This window comes from Procambarus clarkii, chromosome 34 (assembly GCF_040958095.1).
Source record: "Procambarus clarkii isolate CNS0578487 chromosome 34, FALCON_Pclarkii_2.0, whole genome shotgun sequence".
Taxonomy (NCBI): Eukaryota; Metazoa; Arthropoda; class Malacostraca; order Decapoda; family Cambaridae; genus Procambarus; species Procambarus clarkii.
In genome coordinates, this window is record NC_091183.1 from 33382545 (window position 1) to 33399831 (window position 17287).

Below are 17287 nucleotides of genomic sequence, written 5' to 3' on the forward strand. Positions count from 1 at the left end.
GAAGACAGGCAGACAGGAAGACAGGCAGACAGGAAGACAGGAAGACAGGGCAGACAGGAAGACAGGCAGACAGGAAGACAGGCAGACAGGAAGACAGGCAGACAGGCAGACAGGAAGACAGGCAGACAGGAAGACAGGCAGACAGGAAGACAGGAAGACAGGCAGACAGGAAGACAGGCAGACGGACAAAAAGTCACAACACGCTACACTCCCTCGGAAGCAACAATAATATTTTATAATATGGAACAAAAACAATCCTTGGAGAGTCCTGAGCTGACGATGATAGCCCCTTTACATAGAGAACAAGTCACAATAACGGGGCTGAAACCAGTAACCCCAACCCACACGTGAGAAATTAACGTGTAGATGTTTCGGTCCGTCCAGGACCCTTATGTGACGACGTCTCGGTCCGTCCTGGGACCCTTATGTGACGATGTTTCGGTCCGCCCCTGGACCCTTATGTGACGACGTTTCGGTCCGGCCTGGACCCTTATGTGACGATGTTTCGGTCCGTCCTGGACCCTTATGTGACGATGTTTTGGTCCGTCCTGGACTCTTATGTGACGATGTTTCGGTCCGTCCTGGACCCTTATGTGACGATGTTTCGGTCCGTCCTGGACCCTTATGTGACGATGTTTCGGTCCGTCCTGGACCCTTATGTGACGATGTTTCGGTCCGTCCTGGACCCTTATGTGACGATGTTTCGGTCCGTCCTGGACCCTTATGTGACGATGTTTCGATCCGTCCAGGACCCTTATGTGACGATGTTTCGGTCCGCCCTGGACCCTTATGTGACGACGTCTCGGTCCGTCCTGGACCCTTATATGACGACGTCTTGGTCCGCCCTGGACCCTTATGTGACGACGTCTCGGTCCGTCTTGGACCCCTTATGTGACGACGTCTCGGTCCGCCCTGGACCCTTATATGACGACGTCTTGGTCCGCCCTGGACCCTTATGTGACGACGTCTCGGTCCGTCCTGGACCCTTATGTGACGACGTCTCGGTCCGTCCTGGACCCTTATGTGACGACGTCTTGGTCCGCCCTGGACCCTTATGTGACGACGTCTCGGTCCGCCCTGGACCCTTATGTGACGACGTCTCGGTCCGTCCTGGACCCTTATGTGACGACGTCTCGGTCCGCCCTGGACCCTTATTTAAGTTGTGACATTTCGAGTTAAGTCGAGTTAATATAAATTGCCTAATATTACCACTCTTCCTTGTCACGACCTCAGGGGTCCAGGACGGACGAAGAGTCGTCAACTTCCATTTATATGCAAGTTGAGTAATTAAGAATCAATTAGCTCCAACAATCAGAAGGCGCGAGAAATCAAATTTCCATGATTCTTCCTGGGATATACTTCCAGACATTTTCAAGACTGGCCTTATCATGGACCCTTAATTTTAGCCTTACTTCAAGCTCGCATGTTAAATCTTCATGGAAATTCAACAAGAGGGTTTAAGACTTTCTTGTAGGGACGAACGTCCTTGAGAAGGTTGGAGGGTTGGGTGTAGGGGGTGTAGAGCCCCGCGCCTCTCACCCGCTGCCCACACCCGTCGCCGCCCTCTTGCCAATTATGGAAGACGTTATGCAAATTAACTTAGGTGGGCACGTCAAGATGGTATCCCCCAGCGAGGCGCCGGGAAGTGGCCGGGTGTTTTATGTGTCCGAGGGTGTATTATTTCACGGGGTGTATCTTCCTCCCTGTGTCCGCACGTCAAGGCGGCGCTGGGGGGGGGGGGGGGGGGTAGAGGTGACACGGGAGAGAGTCGCCGACGAACACAGACGAGGGACACGGACACAGCTATAGACACAGGTACAGATATAGACATACCGACAGAGATATAAACATAGTGACACACACGTTTACCGCGGCGGGGCTATAGAGCAGAGCTCGACCCTGCAAGCACATCTGGGTACACACATATGGAAGACGACACACGACATGATCACCACATTCAAGATTCTGAAGGGGATTGATAGGGTAGATAAAGACAGTCTATTTAACACAAGGGGAACACGCACAAGGGGACACAGGTGGAAACTGAGTGCCCAAATGAGCCACAGAGATATTAGAAAGAACTTTTTTTAGTGTCAGAGTGGTTGACAAATGGAATGCATTAGGGGGTGATGTGGTGGAGGCTGACTCCATACACAGTTTCAAGTGTAGATATGACAGAGCCCGATAGGCTCAGGAATCTGTACACCTGTTGATTGACGGTTGAGAGGCGGGACCAAAGAGCCAGAGCTCAACCCCCGCAAACACAACTTTGCGAGTACACATATTTACCTCGGACCTCGCGGCTGAGTTGACAGCGCTTGGGAGTCGTAGTCCTAATGACCCGCGTTCGATTCCCGGCGGAGGCGGAAACAAAAGGGGAGTTTCTTTCACCCTGACGCCTCTGCTCATCTAGCAGTAAATAGGTACCTAGGTGTTAGTCAGCTGTCACGGGCTGCTTCCTGGGGGTGGAGGCCTGGTCGAGGACCGGACCGCGGGGACACTAAAGCCCAGAAATCATCTCAAGATAACCTCAAGAAGATGGTCCTCATCATTACTACAAGTACTACCAAAATAGGAGTATGGGCTGCCAGGGTTCAGTATTTGGATCTGTCCTGTTTCTCATAGGTAAACGATCTACCAGAGCGAATAGATTCATTCCTCTTAATGTTTGCTGATGATGAGAAAATTATGACGAGAATTAAGACTGAGGAAGACAACAAGAGGCTACAAGTTGACTGGGCTAAACTGAAGAAATGGTCCGACAAATGGCTACTAGAGTTTAACTCGAGTAAATGTGAAGCAGTGAAGCTACTGTAGATGGAGCCACCCAAAGGATACCTGATCAACCAGGCTGTGACTCATACGTCAGGCTGCGAGCAGCCGCGTCCAACAGCCTGGTTGATCAGTCCGGCAACCAGGAGGCCTGGTCGACGACCGGGCCGCGGGGACGCTAAGCCCCGGAAGCACCTCAAGGTAACCTCAAGGTATCCTCAAGGAGTAAGCAGGGGCCAGATTCACGAAGAAGTTACGCAAATACTTACGAACCTGTCCATCTTTTCTCAATCTTTGGCGGCTTTGTTTACATTTATTAAACAGTTTACAAGCATGAAAACTTCCCAATCAACTGTTGTTATTGTTATAAACAGCCTCCTAGTGCTTCGGGGCTCATTAACTCTTTAACAATTGTACACAAAGCTGCCAAAGATTCAGAAAAGATGTACAGGTTCGTAAGTGCTTGCATAACTGCTTCGTGAATCTGGTCCCAGGAGGCTAGATACAACGTACCAAATGGGAGATGAAATCCTCCACGAGACTAATAGAAGGATCTAGGGTTTGATATCACACCGAACTGTCTCAAGAAGCCCAATTGAGAAAGAATATCATCAGCGGCTTATGTGAGGCTGGCTAACATCAGAACTGCCTTTAGATATACAAGTAAAATTTTTTATTTAGAATCGTTAAACCAAATATGTTTATACCACATATACGGCTCGAGCATGGAACCCAGGCTCCGTCAAGCACAAGACCAAGTTGGAGAAGGTTCAAAGGAACTAGACCAGTTCCAGAACTACGAGGTATGAGTTGCGAGGAAAGGTTGTGTGAATTGAACCTCACTTCGCTGGAATACAGAAGAGTTAAGAGACATAATTACCACATACAAATCCTCAGGGAAATCGATAGGATAGATAAGGACAGGTTATTTAACACGGGCGGAACTCGCACAAGGAAACACAGGTGGAAACGGAGCACCCAAATGAACCACGAAGACATTAAGAAAAAATTGTTTCAGTGTCAGAGTATTTAATAAATGGAATGGAAGTGATGCGGTGGAGGCTGACTCCATACACAGTTTCAAATGTAGATATGATAGAGCCCAGTAGGCTCAGTAACCTGTATATCAATATACGCACACCTGTACGCGCACACGCATGCACACACGCTCACACACATACTACGCAGTAGACATAATAGAAGAAAAATAGATTGGTTAGAAAGGCGGGGTCCAAGAGCTAATAGCACGACTCTGCAAGCACAAAAGAGTAAATAAAAACAAACACACCACAACTCGGGGGGGTCATAAACAAACACACCACAACTCGGGGGGTCATAAACAAACACACCACAACTCGGGGGTCATAAACAAACACACCACAACTCGGGGGGTCATAAACAAACACACCACAACTCGGGGGGTCATAAACAAACACACCACAACTCGGGGGGTCATAAACAAACACACCACAACTCCGGGGGTCATAAACAAACACGCTACAACTCGGGGGGTCATAAACAAACACACCACAACTCGGGGGGTCATAAACAAACACACCACAACTCGGGGGGTCATAAACAAACACACCACAACTCGGGGGGTCATAAACAAACACACCACAACTCGGGGGGTCATAAACAAACACACCACAACTCGGGGGGTCATAAACAAACACACCACAACTCGGGAGGTCATAAACAAACACACCACAACTCGGGGGGTCATAAACAAACACACCACAACTCGGGGGGTCATAAACAAACACACCACAACTCGGGGGGTCATAAACAAACAAAACACAACTGTTCTACAAGATCAACAACAACAATTGAACATTAAAAGTGTCAATCAAGCTTATTAAATCTTATAGTTACAAATTCGGGGGCCGAGGAGCTAAAGTTCGATTCTGGTAGCGTATGTAGATGACTCCCCAGAACAGCGGGCCTCGTTCCCACCCCAAATCCCCAAGAGTATCCCACGCGGTCATCACTATTTGCCTCCGTAAAAATATATAACATACTTGAATACATAATGCAGGGATGAAACTCAAATTTATTATCCCTTCAAGATTAATTAAATGTCACTTCCCCCAAGTGACTGGGGGAAGTGACAGAGCGTCCACAAAGCTCTATCACTTACCCCAGTCACTTGGGGGGAAGTGACAGAGCGTCCACAGAGCTCCATCACTTACCCCAGTCACTTGGGGAAAGTGATAGAGCGTCCACAGAGCTCCATCACTTACCCCAGTCACTTGGGGGAAGTGATAGAGCGTCCACAGAGCTCCATCTCTTACCCCAGTCACTTGGGGGAAGTGATAGAGCGTCCACAGAGCTCCATCTCTTACCCCAGTCACTTGGGGGAAGTGATAGAGCGTCCACAGAGCTCTATCACTTACCCCAGTCACTTGGGGGAAGTGATAAGAGCGTCCACAGAGCTCCATCACTTACCCCAGTCACTTGGGGGAAGTGATAGAGCGTCCACAGAGCTCTAATCTGCTACAGCTTCTTTGATAAACAGTTATGGCATTTCCGAATGACCAGATCCCTTCCAGGAGCTGTAGAGTTATACCGGCTTGGTGTTTTCTGCTGGTGAGTTTACCTGGCCTTACCTGTTGGTTTGTTGTGTGAGCGGCGTTCAGGAACGGTGGTATGGAAGGGTCGGTAGTTGATAGTTGATCAGTGTGTTGTGTCACCTAGGGGCACACGTGGACAGTGTCACCCAGGGGGCACACGTGGACTGTGTCACCCAGGGGGCACACGTGGACAGTGTCACCCAGGGGGCACACGTGGACAGTGTCACCCAGGGGGCACACGTGGACAGTGTCACCCAGGGGGCACACGTGGACAGTGTCACCCAGGGGGCACACGTGGACAGTGTCACCCAGGGGGCACACGTGGACAGTGTCACCCAGAGGTAACGACAATTCATCCAGGAGTTATGTACTAATCATCTTAAAACATTAACATTCCCCTTAACCGAGTTTCTCCCTTAGAAATGAACACTTTAATCACCTGATTATCATATTGCATCCTAGACTGCAGAGGGGCGGGCGGGCGACACACACACACACACACACACACACACACACACACACACACACACACACACACACACACACACACACACACACACACCACACACACACTCCAGGAGCGCAGGGAGCTGCTTCCTCCATGGAGGGAGAGGTTGTGAAAGACATGGCTGTATTGGGTTGTGTAATGTGAAGGTGAACCGAGGTGTGGGTGTTGTTTGTGTAGAGGTGAAGGTGTGGGTGTTGTGTAGGGGGCGGAGGTGTGGACGTCTGTGTAGGGGTGAAGGTGTGGGCGTCGTCTGTGTAGGGGTGAAGGTGTGGGTGTTGTGTAGGGGCGGAGGTGTGGACGTCTGTGTAGGGGTGAAGGTGTGGGCGTCGTCTGTGTAGGGGTGAAGGTGTGGGCGTCGTCTGTGTAGGGGGGAGGGTGTGGGCGTCGTCTGTGTAGGGGGAGGGTGTGGGCGTCGTCTGTGTAAGTGGGGAGGTGGTGTGGGTGTTAAGGTGGCTGTGGGTGAGTGTGGGGAGCACGCAGGACGGGTGAAGGGGATGTCTGGGTGTTCAGGGGGAAAGGGATGGGGAGGCAGAAGGGTCTGGATAGAGTTTTAGCCTCTTTCTCTAGTGAAGTAGACGCGAAATTGAATTACATTTGCATATCCTCCCCACTGAAGATGGGTTATGGAAATCTTATGGTCACTCAGTGATCAGAGAGACGCCTGAGTGATCAGGGACGCGCCAGAATGATCAAGGGACAGGCAACAGTAATCAAGTAACACGTAACAGTGATCAGGGATACCCACGCTGATCAAAGAACGCACCACAATAATCCTGAACATGGCTAGGTGATCAGAAACCCGCCACAGTAATTAGGAACACTGTTGAAAGGATTGTGTTCTCCCTATAATCAATAATATAATGTAACTGAGTTTTGTGTATTCTTTGCCACCGCAAACACAGCATGCTAAATGAATCTAAAATGTGCACTCCAGTATTTACAGAGTTTCCCCCTGCAACGACACGCGCGAATGAAAGAAAACGAACCCGTAACTTCTTACAGAAAACGGTTAATCATACAGGGATAACTATTTATATTCCAGTACGCCCTAACAACACCCATCGATTCAATACGAACATGGAAGAATGAACTATTAAATGTATCACACATTGCCATGTAAAGGGATACTTCACCGTTTGAATACATTTCTGATAACACAATCTTAGAAGGGTACTCACTTGGAGGCGGCGGTGGTCACCATCTCACTCTCTTGCTTCTTCTCTCTCAGCTTCTCAAGTTCTTTTCTCTCTTGCTGAGCTTGCTTCTGCTGTTGCTTGTATCTGCAATACAATGTTACGTAAAGTGTAAATTGATTTACACTTCGTAGTAGTGATTTTATTTAATATGCAATTCATTTGCCCAATAATTGTTCGTATTAAACATGTTCGTATGCATATTTTAAAAATATAATTATTATTATTATTATTATACAATCTTTCGGTACAAAATGTGACTTGTCATGAGTGTTACATCAATTTGATTTATCATTTTTTAGATCAAATTTATCCAAAATAAAGATAAAATAAAGCAAAATTAGATTTCAATATACAATGAGACCATACGAATGAAACACTACAACTGGCTTACTAGCCCAAGCCAGGGAGGTCCTCTTATATATCCGGCTGCCCAAGCCAGGGAGGTCCTCTTATATATCCGGCTGCCCAAGCCAGGGAGGTCCTCTTATATATCCGGCTGCTCAAGCCAGGGCGGTCCTCTTATATATCCGGCTGCCCAAGCCAGGGCGGTCCTCTTATATATCCGGCTGCCAAAGCCAGGGAGGTCCTCTTATATATCCGGCTGCTCAAGCCAGGGCGGTCCTCTTATATATCCGGCTGCTCAAGCCAGGGCGGTCCTCTTATATATCCGGCTGCCAAAGCCAGGGAGGTCCTCTTATATATCCTGCTGCTTTGATTCACTTATCAGTCGAACCCAAAATAACTTGCCCAGATATGATCTTGCATGATAGTTGCAAAGATACTTGGCATATTGTTGCAAACTGTTGCCGCTTTATTGCCAAACCGATACTGCACTACGACTGCTACTATCTTCATTAAGCTCTTAACATTTTAATGACTTGCTTTGTTGATCTAATCTGGCCAGTAAAATTAAAGTCAACTTTATTTATGCTAGTTATCTATTTCGGTTATAAATTCCCTTGTTGTAAAGTAATGGGGAGGTAACATCGTCAGATTTCTATGTCTTACAGAGAATTATGATTATTCTCTAGTAAGGTGACTTTACTACACCCCCAAGGGAGCCGGTCGGCCGAGCGGACAGCACGCTGGACTTGTGATCCTGTGGTCCTGGGTTCGATCCCAGGCGCCGGCGAGAAACAATGGGCAGAGTTTCTTTCACCCTATGCCCCTGTTACCTAGCAGTAAAATAGGTACCTGGGTGTTAGTCAGCTGTCACGGGCTGCTTCCTGGGGGTGGAGGCCTGGTCGAGGACCGGGCCGCGGGGACACTAAAAAGCCCCGAAATCATCTCAAGATAACCTCAAGAAGATGGGCTCTCAAAAAAATACTAGTAGTAGTAGTAGTAGTAGTTAGAAACAGTTGATTGACAGTTGAGGGGCGGGCCGAAAGAGCAGAGCTCAACCCCCCCAAGCACAATTAGGTGAATACAACTAGGTGAATACACATCTTGTAATAAAACCCTGCGCGACATTACTGGCCGTACAGCATTTACAAATACTTTATTGTTAAGTAACCGCTGTAATAAGATCCCATTTTCATATAATAATAATTGAGCCTTAATACTGCGCTCTGTTGATCACTGTTGTCTATATTTTAGGGCCTGATTAATCATTACCTTCAGAGACTTTCAGTGGCATTTACTATCATCTTCACTTTACATACAAGTGTCAACAAGTACTTTGGTCTCGACTGATCTTCATATGCTACTTTCCGGACCAAATTTGGCGTCTATTAAGTCTTCCCGCAGTTTCAAGTCTTCCTTCGAACTCTTCAGTATTCAGGCGATGAGTCACAATAACGTGGCTGAAGTATGTTGACCAATCTACACATTAGAAAATGAAGGGACGACGACGTTTCGGTCCGTCCTGGACCATTCTCAAGTCGATTGTTGACGACTTGATCTTGTAAAGCTCTCACAATCGACTTGAGAATGGTCCAAGACGGACCGAAACGTCGTCGTCCCTTAATTTTCTTCAGTATTGTCATCGCATTTCCATATACTGATATTTGCTCTGGAGTTACAAAACTAACCAAATTTCACTGAAATGACTTTCTCTAATTTTTGTAAAGCTCTGCAAGCGGCCACTTTGATGACCAACTCCTTGCCCAACCACTTGGGCTGGACGGTAGAGCGACGGTCTGGCGTCATGCCGGTCTGTGTTCAATCCCCGACCGTCCAAGTGGTTGGGCACCATCCCAAATCCTTATCCTGACCCCTTCCCAGTGCCATATAGTCGTAATGACCTGGTGCTTTCACCCTGATAATTCCCTCCCTCCAAGCGGCCACCATGAGGCTACACAGACCTAATGAAATCTCAAACGGGAAGAACCCAAAATATTAAGCAAGTGACCGCAAGTGTTCAATACAAAATATGAACAAATCACATTAATGTTATGTATCGACGAGGAATATCACACGTTGGAGGTCGAACAGGGACACCACAGCCAGAATGTATGCGGCTAATGCCTGAAACCCCGACTTGGTTTCAGTGGAAGCCTCAGGTTCCCTCGAGGATTCAGTGGAGTCCCAGGTTGTATTGCTTTTTAAGCATGTCGTGGTCGAGTGGTTTAGAGTGCATGCTTGGGAGTAGCCAGTGTGCAGGTTCGAATCTTCATAAAGGTTCTAGTTTACCAGTCCAGCACCCAGGAGGCCTGGTCGACAACCGGGCCGCGGGGACGTGAAGCCCTGGAAGCACCTCAAGGTAAGGCTTCTAGTGAATTTCTCAATACGTACTGTGTTCCTGCAGTATCGCCCGTAGTGATCGCTGGAGATACACTTACGTAGTGATACACTTACCTGGAGAGAGCAAAGAAGAGCGAGAGGATGGCCTTGAGATTGCCGTCTTTGATGTCCTTGGCCGTGAGTCCGTCAAGGGCCACGCCGACCCCAGCCAGGTAGGCCAAGGATGAGCCGATGTTCTCCAACTGTAAGAGAAAATGTGTCCGGTCAAGTCTGGTTCTAAGGGTAACTACGCCAAAATGGCCAACTTGCCCGAAACCATAACAATTAAAATATCGCGTATGCTTTAGTGCCTGTACTCGACTATTGTATGTACTTACCTTATTGTGCTTGCGGGGGTTGAGCTCTGGCTCTTTGGTCCCGCCTCTCAACTGTCAATCAACTAATGTAATGGTTCCTGAGCCTATTGGCCTCTATCATATCTACACTTAAAGCTGTGTATGGAGTCAGCCTCCACCACATCACTTCCTAATGCATTCTATTTGTCTACTACTCTGACACTGAAAAAATTCTTTCTAACGTTTCGATGGCTCATTTGGGCACTCAATTTCCACCTGTGTCCCCTTAGTGCGTGTGCCCCTTGTGTTAAATAGCCTATCTTTATCTACCCCTATCAATTCCTCTGAGAATCTTGAATGTGGTGATCATGTCCCTTCTAACGCTTCTGTCTCCCAGTGACGTGAGGTTTAATTCCCGTAGTCTCTCCTCGTAGCTCATACCCCTCAGTTCGGGTACTAGTCTGGTGGCAAACCTTTGAACCTTTTTCCATATTAATATATACTATTACAAAATTAAATCTTTCATGCGAGCAAAATTTATTAAATTTGCTTAACGCGACAGAATGAACAGTCTATTACAACAACGGGAGAAATTATACATCAAAGCAAAATATTATACAAATACAGAATAAATATAATATTGATGATTGATGCCGTTTTAACCGGATAAGATAGTACCAGTGGTTGATATAATCCGTTAGTTTAGTTCATTTATTATGCACCCCATACCCATCCTGTGGGCGGAAGTGGAAAGGGTTACGGAGTCACATATTGGCTCAGGGACTGAACTCGAAAATTCATTTAGCTAAGCAAGTTACAGTCTTGATGAGCTAGTTACAAAATTCAATGCACATCGTTACATCAATGGGCTCGAGACCGACCACAAGTACAGTTTCTAAATTAAGCAACTGACATATGTGGAGAGCTAGTGTCACAATTGATATGTTTGTCCTGCACACCGCCCCCCCCCCCCATCCAGTGGGCAGCGGTGGATAGGTTACAATCACTTACCCGTCAAACACACACCGAAACTACGACGTTGGTACAACGTTCGAGCAAGTTTTAACACCTCCTAACCAGTTATAACAACCAATATAGCAAGTTGTAACAACGTTCTAATACGTCATAAACACGTTAAGCCAAGATGTAACAACTTTATTACAAGTTGTAACAAGCGGAAAATAGAGACAGTTTCGGTTTGTGTTTCCAGGGTAGTTACTACCTACAGTTAGCAAACTGGGGATATTTGGCTAAGATTTCGGGTAGCAGATCATTTTCAATTAAATATTTACACATCTCGAACATTTGGTATAGAATTGTCTCTGAATTCACGTATCGATTCGCACTCCATCACATAGTGACGGAGGGTGTGCGAGTAACTTTGTTAACACAGTTTACATTTGGTCAGGTCTACATCAGCAGATAATGAACAGTCCCAAAGATACTTATAGCAGAGTCTAAGCCGAGCAGTAGTAACATCTAGGAGTCTGCTGACTCTACTGGATGAACCATAGATGTGTGGCTCCTCTTGCATGATAATATGATAGATGGACTTGCGTCGATTTCACTTTGCCTCAGATCTACAAGGTTTTGCATAATACAATATTGCAATAATACAATACTGAGCGGGGAAAAATAACCTTATGATGCCTCACCCACTATCCACTTCATCTCAGCCGTCGATAATAGTTTTGTGACTCGGAAATCTTGTGAAGGCATCTTCACAAGATTTCTAGGGCCATCTTGTGAAGCGCCCATAACTAGTAATATCCACACCGTAAATGTGATTGGATAACTGCCGTAGAATATGAATAACACCTGCTGTGTAGGGAACACCTTTGTGCAAACCAAAACACCTACACCTCACTCACCAAAACACCTACACCTCACTCACCAAAACACCTACACCTCACTCACCAAAACACCTACACCTCACTCACCAAAACACCTACACCTCACTCACCAAAACACAATCTGTGTATTTATGTTTATAGGTTAGGTTAACATTTGAAAAGCACTACAATCCCCTTCTGTGGTCGATTGTTCATCCCTGACAAGTTTCTCTCCTTGACAAATGCATATAACTTGACTGTTCACCTCTCTCTCTCATAGGTGAAGAGTCAAGTGTCTGTTCACCTCTTAAGAAGTAGTGGAGTTGAACACAGCGATAAGACAACGAAAATGGGGCTGACAAGGATGACAAAATGTAATAAGAGAATTAAGCAAAATGACACAATGAAGAATCTTCAATCCTTAAACACTGTACACAAGATTATTATTATTATTATTATTATTATTATTATTATTATTATTACTATTGTCATCATTACTACCATTGCCCATCACAAACAGTTGTGTTCCCCTTATCAGAGCCCCCATTCCCACCTCACGCTAGCTCCATTCCCTTCACCCAAGCCCCATTTCCTCCCTCACCCCATCCCAATTCCTCATCACAACCCCATTTTTTCCTCTCTACAGCCCCATTCCCCCTCACCACGGCCCCATCCCCACCCCCCTTCGTCACAGCCCCATTCCCACTTCACCACAACCCCATCCCCTCTCACTACAGCCCCAATCTCCCCCCTCACCACAGCAATCCCTCATTCATTCAATCCTCCATTCCCCCCCTCATCACAGCCCCACCCCCCTCACAACAGCCTCAATCCCCCCTCACCACAACCCCAATCCCCCTCACCACAGCCCCATTCCCCCTTCTCACAGCCCCATTCCCCCTTCTCACAGCCCCATTCCCCCTCCTCAGCCCCCTCCCCCCTCCCTCACAGCCACCATCCCCCCTCCTCACAGCCCCATTCCCCCTCCTCACAGCTCAATCCTCCCTCACCACAGCGTCAATCCCCCCTCACCACAGCCCCATTCCCCCTCACCACAGCCCCATTCCCCCCTTCTCACAGCCACCATCCCCCCTTCTCACAGCCACCATCCCCCCCTCCTCACAGCCCCATTCCCCCTCCTCACAGCTCAATCCTCCCTCACCACAGCCTCAATCCCCCCTCACCACAACCCCAATCCCCCTCACCACAGCCCCATTCCCCCTCCTCACAGCCCCATCCCCCCTCCTCACAGCCCCCATTCCGCCCCCTCACCACAGCAGGGAAGTGGGGCACCCACAACTCCCGTGACTGGCCGGTATAAACACTAAATCCTTAAATTATCTCTTAATTTCCTGTGTAGCAACGGAGACCTCAAGACGGCGGCGGTAATTAGACGGGTTCACGGGCGTCTTCTGCCCGGAACTGGGATACGAGGACAGGGAACTGGGATATAGGGACAAGGAACTGGGATACGAGGACAAGGAACTGGGATGAGGACAGGGAACTGGGATGAGGACAGGGAACTGGGATATAGGGACAAGGAACTGGGATACGAGGACAGGGAACTGGGATATAGGGACAAGGAACTGGGATGAGGACAGGGAACTGGGATGAGGACAGGGAACTGGGATATAGTGACAAGGAACTGGGATACGAGGACAAGGAACTGGGATATAAGGACAAGGAACTGGGATACGAGGACAAGGAACTGGGATAACGAGGACAAGGAACTGGGATGAGGACAAGGAACTGGGATATAAGAACAAGGAACTGGGATGAGGACAAGGAACTGGGATATAAGAACAAGGAACTGGGATGAGGACAAGGAACTGGGATATAAGAACAAGGAACTGGGATGAGGACAGGGAACTGGGATATAGGGACAAGGAACTGGGATACGAGGACAGGGAACTGGGATATAAGGACAAGGAACTGGGATACGAGGACAAGGAACTGGGATATAAGGACAAGGAATTGGGATATAAGGACAAAGAACTGGGATGAGGACAGGGAACTGGGATATAGGGACAAGGAACTGAGATACGAGGACAGGGAACTGGGATACGAGGACAAGGAACTGAAATACGAGAACAAGGAACTGGTATACGAGGACAAGGAACTGGGATATGAGGACAAAACTGGGATATGAGGACATGAGGTGGGATAAAGGAACTGAATGACCTAAACATTCCCAGCCACGTGGACCATCGGGGATCGAACGCCGGCCTTGCAGGCGTTCCATCTCCGTTCCTCTAGCAGCTGCGAGCAAAACATACGGTGCCCCCCCCCCCTTTATCGTGTAAAAAAAATCCATTACTGCCCTTATTTTCATTTATATTTTCAGTCCTCTATGAATTCCAATTTCTTCCATGTCCGCTATTGTGGACATTAAAAAAAAATAATAAAATACTTCAATTTGTACTTTTCTTTTATATCCAATTTGTCCTGTAATTTGCACTCCCTTCCATGACTGTCCAGGCTGTTTAGGTTGGGTAATAGTGCATCGTATCTTTAAATTACATTTTTTATGTTCTTATTAAAGAAAACGGACCTGGCCCTTGTTTACATTCGAGTCAATTTACAGTTTTGAATAAAACCTGTATTTGTTTTTTTGTTTTGTTTTGCTTAAGCAACAGAGCTGTGGATAGATATATGTTACTCAATTCGTCCATTTCTTTATTTTCAACAAGTTTATTTAAGAAGTTAGTGACTTGATTACTGAATCACGGGTGTCATAGTCGAATAGTTAGTTTCTATAGGCTACGGCGATGTATTCTAGCGAGGTAAACTATGACATACTTGCAGTCCATGCAATGATATAACACTGGCATTGTATACTGCGATATATACTGGTAATGTATACTACGGTTCATACTGGCAATTGGGTTGATATGTGAATTAATGTGTCAATTTATACACATATTATAGGAAGATACAGAGCATGCTGGTGCTCATTCAGCACTGTGTAACTGTGGGTGACAGGAGGGGAAAGGAGAGAGGAGGAGGAGGGGAGAGAGAGTGTAACGGGGGGTGGGGGAAATAGCTCTATCTTGTCCATTATTCCACCCCCCAGTTAACTAACGAGGCCGAGGGAAACAGCTCTCTCTAGTCCGTTATCCCGTCCCCAGTTAGCTAACTATTCTAGAGCACTCCCAGAGATCCTAAGGCAACCTCTCTCGTTCAAACACCTTGTAACCTAGGTATTTGACTACCTAGGTGCTAAGACTACAAGGCGCCGAGACTTGATCAGTTACCCGAAACTCTAGAGAGAACTCTAGAATACAGAATCATTGCCACAAACGTATAAGAGAAAACGAAAGGAAAGAAATGAATAGTGAAGTAATTAGTGAGGGTTTGGGGTGAGAGGTAGGGAGGTGGGAGGAGCGAGGAGGGTCATTAGTTGAAAGTGAGAGTTTAGAGAGGGGTGGAGGGGGAGGTGTAGATAGGTAGAAGTAGAAGAGTAGATAGTAGATGAAAGAAGAGTAGATAGTAGAAGAAGAAATGCTGCCACCATCCATTCATGATCATTACATACAAGACAAGGAATGGAACTTGCCTGTATCACAAAATTCTCAAAGGATGTTATCATGAGTTCATTATTAATATGTTCCCTCTGTACCATGTATCAACTCCAAACATGTACTCATTAATATCTTGAATCTAGTAACCACCGAGGCTTTCTCACCTCCAACTCAAAGCTCTAGGGAACAAAGACGATTTAAAATAATAAGTTCAATATTTCATAAATTCAACAATTATATTTTTCATGATAAGTATCATAACTTAAGCAATCCCATTAAAATGTTAAAGATTAATATTCAAAGTGAGTCATCCTCCAAGAATCTGAGAACACTACAATTGACTGCCCCTGATCTTCACACAACACTTGTAAAACACGACCAAGTCACCTTACTGCTCAACTCACCAAGTGTGTGCCTATAGCTGGATAGAGAGGGGGGGGGGGTCTGTAGTTGACGGAGACTCCCGCCCTGCCGGCCGACAGCCTCCCTGCTAGGGCCGTCTGCTCTGCTGGCTCGTCTGCTGTTCTCTTAATGCTAATGCTCTATGCTCCCTCAGTATATATTGGGGACCCTAGTACTAACTCCGCCCACAAGTAGATAGCCTCCGGCACTACCAAGCCACTCCTTAAACGTCGGCATGTTTGAAGGCTACCAGACTACAATTATAAGCTTAGCGGAAGCAAGGTGAAATTCTCATGATCTGACCTCAGGTCACTTGAGGTCATTAACGCTTTGAGGTGTGAGATCTCAGGCAGACAACTGGCGCCTTCTCTAATCCCTGTCTGTGACTCATGTACTCTATGTATGTATTAAACTTAACCAACCACCTTACAGTGTTACAAGAGAAGGGAGAGAGAGAGAGGGGGGGGAGAGAGGGGGGGGAGAGAGAGGGAGTGGGAGAGACCTGCTTGATGGGGTTCTGGGAATTTGTCTACTCCCCAGTGACTTGTGAGAGTTTGGTCCACCAGGTTGTTGCTTGGAGCGGCCCGCAGGCCCACATACCCACCACAGCCCGGTTGGTCCGGCACTTTTTTTTTTTTTTTGAAGATGTCCACGGTTGTCCAAGGAGAGAGAGGGGGGGGGGAAAGAGAGGGAATGAGTGTTGAAGGGAGAGAGGAGGGAGAGAAGGGAAGGAGAGAAGGGAGGGAGGGAAGGTTGGAGGGAGTGGAAAATGCCCCCCCCCCCCTCCTTCCCCAACCACCCCCTTTTCCCCCACACACCTGCGTGAGGGACACCAGCCCCTACAACCGTACCCTTCTACTCAACCCCTGGCGGAGGCCCTGAAGAGAGAGAAAGGGGGGGGGGGGGGCGCCACCGCGCCTAATGGTCGTTGGCTCAGGTCTCCATCAGGCTAGTTGGGTCATTACAGTCGGATTAGAAGCTACTCTCGAGGCTTGAGCTCTTGGGCTCGCCAGAGATACGCGGAAATGTCATTTAGAGATGACCGTCCCTTACCTCCGCGGCCCTCCATGGCCGCGCCCTGAGAGAGAGAGAGAGAGAGAGAGAGAGAGAGAGAGAGAGAGAGAGAGAGAGAGAGAGAGAGAGAGAGAGAGAGAGAGACAGAGAGAGAGAGAGAGAGACAGAGAGAGAGAGAGAGAGAGAGAGAGAGAGAGAGAGAGAGAGAGAGAGAGAGAGAGAGAGAGAGAGAGAGAGAGAGAGAGAGAGAGACAGAGAGAGAGAGACAGAGACAGAGACAGAGACAGAGACAGAGAGAGAGACAGAGAGAGAGAGACAGAGAGAGAGAGACAGAGAGAGAGAGACAGAGAGAGAGAGACAGAGACAGAGAGAGAGAGAGAGAGAGAGAGAGAGAGAGAGAGAGAGAGAGAGAGAGAGAGAGACAGAGAGAGAGAGAGAGAGAGAGAGAGAGA

General features: G+C 47.4%; 1 protein-coding gene across 1 annotated transcript in view; it reads right to left on the reverse strand.

Moving 5' to 3' along the window:
- LOC123762011 (protein sickie) overlaps positions 1 to 17287 on the reverse strand; it is an 860773-nt gene that overhangs the window by 762567 nt on the left and 80919 nt on the right. Inside the window, exons 2-3 of the mRNA XM_069335765.1 lie at positions 9846 to 9973; positions 7032 to 7133 (exon numbers count right to left, since the gene is read on the reverse strand). Coding sequence (XP_069191866.1) covers positions 7032 to 7054 — 23 coding nt within the window. The 5' untranslated portion in view covers positions 7055 to 7133; positions 9846 to 9973. The remainder of the gene's footprint in view (positions 1 to 7031; positions 7134 to 9845; positions 9974 to 17287) is intronic.